The sequence below is a fragment of the Octopus sinensis genome, linkage group LG5 (genome assembly GCF_006345805.1).
Source record: "Octopus sinensis linkage group LG5, ASM634580v1, whole genome shotgun sequence".
In the NCBI taxonomy this organism is placed as follows: Eukaryota; Metazoa; Mollusca; class Cephalopoda; order Octopoda; family Octopodidae; genus Octopus; species Octopus sinensis.
In genome coordinates this window covers 63,617,853-63,623,852 of record NC_043001.1, presented here as the reverse complement: position 1 = coordinate 63,623,852, position 6,000 = coordinate 63,617,853, and the positions used below count along the sequence as shown (strand labels likewise).

Below are 6,000 nucleotides of genomic sequence, written 5' to 3'. Positions count from 1 at the left end.
GACTTACTACCAGAATTGCTAGCCTTTTGCCAAAATTTGAAACTACTACTACTACTACTACTACTTTTGGGGTCGATGTAGTCGACTAACCCGCTCACCGCCCAATTTCAGTCCCTGTACCCATAGTAGAAAAATTATTTATTGAAATGTTCTCTTTAGCCGATTTCATAATGGTGCGAAATTTTTCGCTGATTTTTCTTCGAGTAAACAAAATATTATATTAAAAGTTATTTGAAATGTGTAATATTAAACTTTTTACATTAAGCCATAGAAACTTGGCAGGAATAGTTATGATAGAATCCTTTATCTAAAGCAAGCGATGTGTGGTTTACAAGAATTAAATGAAGGCTTTGGGATGTTATCAACATCTGGAGAAAATCTATAAGAAAATTAGAATTGAATGGACAATTGGGTGATTCTCTGCGTTCTTAGCGATAATAAATAGTTTTACCGTATCTCTGACGTTCTCCAACAGAACCGCATACACTACATCTTGTCCAATCCTGCCAGTCAGTGTAGAAGAGTAGATTGTTGATGTCTGAGAACAAGAAACAAGAGGGGTAGTGGAAATATGGAGTAACAAGGAAATGGTAAAGTTAAAAAGGATGACGAGAAATTACTTTCTTGTATATGAAACTAAATGTGTCAGGTAAAACAATTTCTTCTTTGGATACGAGGAGAACCAACAGAAAAATCCGATATTCTATAAAACTCATTTTGCTGACACTGTATATAAGCTATATTAATTAACTGTAGATATGTCTATATCTGAGTGCAGAAATATAAGCAATGTCCACAGGCATCTTAAGGCTCCTGAAGGATGATGCAGTGATATGTTCATTTTATATGTCGATTTGTGAAAATCGCAGGCAACTGGTGTCCAATCGAGCAATTTTTGGTTTACTCATAGTGAAAGTAATAGGGAGTATTTAAAACTATCGGAAGCCATACCCAGAATATAATTACATACAAACATACATGCATACATACATACATACATACATACATACATACATACATACATACATACATAGTGGTTGTATGCTACTTGCAGAGCTCGACTTCTTGTTGTACCTATAATTGCTCTTTGCTCGCGTGAGATCTCAAATGACTTTTGGGCACTGAAAGTTGTATGAAGAGCTGATTACATATACTGCAGCAATATCTCACTTCAGCATTGACTCCACTTTCCGTTTGTTTATATGAATGTCCAAGTGCCTCTTCAATCCTTCAAGTGACCTGCAGGTTTTTGACAGAAACTGGTCATCCGGATGAAAATTCTCATAGTTCATGTATGCCTTACCCACATGGGCACGCTGGTGCGATCTCACACCAGCGTGAAATGTGCATGCTTTCGTGTATAAGGATCATTTAAAGAAAGAATGTGAAACTCTCAGAAAGCTATTGATATTAATCAAGTTTTTAAGAAATTTTCTTTTATCCATCCATCCATCCATCCAATTTTCTACTCTGTTTCACAGTTTCCATCCATCAAATTCCTCTCGCGCGGTATTGGTTGATCAGAGGCTGATGACCTTTGCCCAAAGTGTGACTCATTGGGATTGACCTAAAAAACATGATTGAGAAGCGAACTTCTAAATAACACAACTGCACAAGCTGATCCTCAACTCGGAGTTATTCAAAAACTCTGAATGACTAAATAAACTTTACTTCACTTATTGAGTAAATTTTCTCTCTCACGCTCTCTCACTCTCCCTTTTACACACAGACAAACACAAGCACACAAACTTCTACATGCGTACACACATATCTTTTCAATGTAACCAAACATAGCTATGAAAAAATGCTGCTGTGTGGAAAGCTATATTCTCGCCTAAGTAGTATTAATTAGTGTTAATCAAATAGTTTTACTTAAATAGTTCCAAGATAGAGATGAAGAATTTTATTTAAAACTACCACATACTTGAAATTTCCTCTTCACTCGGCTTCTCGTAGCCCTTGTTGTATAATGACACTGAAAATAGTAAATATAAAGCAATTAGCTTATGTGCATGCATATACGTGTAGACATACATATATATATTTACAAATATGTGTGCGTATGTATGTTTATAGTAAATAAATATGATTTTCCATTCTGACAGGTTTCATGCTAAATTAGCCACAATTCAGGTGAACGTGATAATGCTTTCTTGAATTTCTGTCTGAAGAGTGCACTATTTAACATGAAATTTGAAGTCATGTAAAAGAAGTTATATTTGTAGTAGTAGTCTCTCTTTCTCTCTCTCTTTCTCTCTCTCTCTCTCTCTCTCTCTCTCTCTCTCTCTCTCTCTCTCCCTCACACACACACACACACACATCATAATATTTAAAAATCAATTTGGGTCTGTCTCTACTGCCTTCTCTTTGTACAGCAGATATACAAAACGAATAGATGTTATTCGACTCAAAAATAGCAGATAAATATACACATAATAATATTTATCATTATATTATTATTATTATTATTATTATTATTATAATTATTATTATTATTATTATTATTATTATTATTATTATTATTATTATTATTATTCCTTCTCGAGAGGACGGACGTGTGTGTGTAGCAGCTCCGTGAGTTTTGTGCCAATTTGATTGGAAATTTCTCTAAAAGTTTTTGTATTTTTCGACATTTGTGTGGCCAAGCCAACTAACTTCTAGCAGAGCTAGTTGGCTCGGCAAAATTTTACCCCATTGGAGGTAAAATTGCGTTTTAAAATTTGATTTTGCATACATTTTCACTTACAATTTTAAATATGACTTCGAAGAGAACTGGCTGTTCTCTTATTCAAGTTTCACCCCCACTACACGAAAAAATTTCGTTAACGGCTCCGAACCGCCCAACGTTCCGGCATGCAAAACGTTCCAAAGAAAAGTGACAACGATGGTGTCACCTTTGACGTCATCAAAGATTTTCCTTCTCTTCCCTCCACCAGTGCTCCAGTACTGGAGAAGGACGGAAGAAAGAGCGTTGCAAAGAAAAGCGACAACGATGGCGTCACCTTTGACGTCAACGAAGATTTTCCTTCTCTTCCCTCCACCAGTGCTCCAGTACCGGAGAAAGAAGGAAAGAAAATGACCAGCAGCCACACCGACACCACCACCAGCAACAACACAACAAGCCATCGTAGCAATTTCGCCTCCGCTGCAAAAGAAAACTCGGAGGAAGTAAAAGTTACGATGGACCAAATAAAAAGCGCAAAGGAGTTGTTGAGAAAAGAGGGAAACAGTGTTTTCCTCAATACACCTCAACAACTCATACATGACACAAACAAGAAGACAATATTTTACAAGGTTTTCGACAAGAAAAACAAAAGACTAATCAACGCAATACCCCAACAATTGGAAATAGCTCTGAAGCCCATATGGGGCAAAAAGAGCTATGTCACCAGAGGGAAGCGTTTCGGAACCGTGGAGGTTCGCTTCCCAACAGAGGAGGATGCTAGGGCGCATGCCATTTCGCCCTTGCAAAATGAAAATTTGTTTCTTGTTCTAACATACCTCGGGCGGAGGGTCGAAAAAGTAAAAATCGACATAGTACCCCCCGAACTAAATATATCATGGCTGGTGGCGGCTGTCCTCTATGACATAGAGGACACTGCCACTATTCTAGATATACGAAGAGTGAAGGAAAAAACTGGTCAGATACGGGAGTTCAACTGCTGGTACAAATCCAGCAGGAAAACATTAATGCCATACCTGACTCGGTAAATTTGCCGGACGGCACCAGGCTTCACGTTGCCGTGGAGGGCGAAAGCCAAAATGTTACATCTGCAGCAGCGAAAGCCACCTAAAAAGGGACTGCCCCATTTACAAAAAAAGAATGGAGGCAGACGGCAAGAGGCAGCAGCAGCAACAACAACAACAACAACAACAGAAACAACAACAGCAAGAAACACCAAAGGCTGCCACACCACCAACACCATCACCACCACCACGACGAACGACACCACCTCCAACAACCACCAAACCAACACCAACCCCAGCACCAAGAAAAGCAACAACAAAAAAAGGACGAAGAAGAATCACCGACACCGTCACCATCACCAACAGATACAGCAACACCACCGCTACCAGCAGAACCAACAATTTTTCGCCCTGCTGCTGAAGCGGACCCGACAGCCATCCCCTTTCCGGATCAGGACAGCTCGGATTGTGCGAGCACAGATACCGAGGAAGGTGAATGGCACACTGTGCCTCCGAAGAAGAAGAGGAAGAAGAAAAAAGACACACAGGGGAAGCACGAACAAATAGTGCTTCCCAACATCAACAACAACACACTCACAACAACAAACAACAACACTTTCGACACCACTACTGCCACTGCCACACACACCAACACACACAGACACGATTACAGCCATAAAGACAAAAAATGAAAAACTCGTTTCATATATAAAAGACAACACAAGTACAAACATTACAGATTTCATAATACCTACACACAACACACCACCAGCACACATTCTCACCATCAAAATTAACCAAAAAATATACAGTAACATAAAACAGATATTCCCTAACGATGTCGGATCGCTAGGGAGAAGTTTCTCAAAGAAACTTTATAAAAATATTGTAGAAACACCCGTGCAAAAGCACAAGGGAGCCACCACCACAACCAACAACACTAAGTAGAGCCTTTTTCTACTTTTCTTTTTTGTCACCTTTGAAACATGGCAAAACTTAGAATCGGTTGCTTGAATGTGAGAAGCCTCGGGTCACCTTGGAAACAGGGTCACCTGTTAAACGACCTGAGGTTTCATGATGTGGGTGTAGCAGCCATTAGTGAAACCAGGCTCTCCGACCCGCAGGAACTCGTGGCCCTTTTCGGCGGATACGAAATCTTTCTATCTCCATGCCGGCCGGGAGCGGGCGGTGGTGGTACTGCGGTGTTGTTTCGGAAGGGCCTGGACTTGAAAATAAGGACAGTCTTCTTGGATCCGGAAGGTAAGTGACGGTAGTGACGGCGGTGCTTTCAGACTGCTGGCTGCCTACGCTCCGACAGGAGCAGGGCAGTCGGATTATTTCAAACGTCTGGAAGTTTTCCTGGGAACATCATACACTCTAGTGCTAGTTGGGGATTGGAACGCTGTCTTAGACGAACGTTTCGATCGGTTGGGCAGGGGAGCATCTGATAGGAGAGGGGGGTGCAAGAGCCTCGCCAACCTACTCGGGCGCTTTCAGGTGTCCGACAGGTTTCGACTAGACAACCCGAATGTGCCAATGTGGACTTGGACCAATCGCATCGGGTCGTCTAGATCGTACTTAGAGTGTTTTGTAGGCCAGCGGATAAGGACAGCATAGGGTGCCCACAATTCCACCTAATCGACTACACGGACCACAAATTCGTGATCTGTACGGTCGACTTAGATAGGCTACATAGACAGGGACCCGGCTACTGGAAGCTGAACGCGTCGTTAACGGCATGCAAAGCCTACAGAGACCGGATTAGTTTATTAGTTAAACGGGCGCTCACGGGGGCAATCATCAACAACTGGTTGTTTGCCCTCAAGAGAGCAATTAGAGTAGAGTCGATTAGGTATAGTAAGACTCTAGCTATTGAACGTAGGAAGAGAGAGCAGGATTTAGTTAAGAAACTAGACAAGGCTCTTGAGACTGGCATCGCGACCGACGTGTTGGCGGCAAGGCTGGCCCTCGACCAACACTTTGACACCAAACACGAAGGCTGCGTTGTCAGAGCTAAGGCACGTTCGCTAAGCGGAGAAGGGACTAGAGCCGCTCGATGGGCCCGCGTGGCGGAGGCAACAAAGCAACCATTTGGTCTTTGGTGAACCAGAACGGGCGCGAGGTTACCGAACCAAAGCAGATGTGTGCGGTGTTTCAGCGGCACTTTGCTCAACTGTTTGGGACGAGCGGTGGAACGGACAGCGGTACAGACTTCGGTGTGTACCTGGACAGTCTACCGCAACTCTCGGACAGCGAGGCAGAGTGCTGCGAAGGACCGATATCTGCCTGGGAAGTGGAGGAAGCAATGAAGAG

The 6,000-nt window shown here is 42.1% G+C and overlaps 1 protein-coding gene across 4 annotated transcripts in view; it reads right to left on the bottom strand.

Moving 5' to 3' along the window:
• LOC118763326 (Ig-like V-type domain-containing protein FAM187A) overlaps nucleotides 1-6,000 on the bottom strand; it is a 204,447-nt gene that overhangs the window by 63,528 nt on the left and 134,919 nt on the right. For 3 of the 4 annotated variants that reach the window (XM_036502706.1, XM_036502708.1, XM_036502709.1), the window contains exons 8-9: nucleotides 1,925-1,975; nucleotides 452-538 (exon numbers count right to left, since the gene is read on the bottom strand). In XM_036502706.1, the coding sequence (XP_036358599.1) occupies nucleotides 452-538; nucleotides 1,925-1,975 (138 nt within the window). The remainder of the gene's footprint in view (nucleotides 1-451; nucleotides 539-1,924; nucleotides 1,976-6,000) is intronic. The other variant, XM_036502707.1, reaches the window with a different exon arrangement.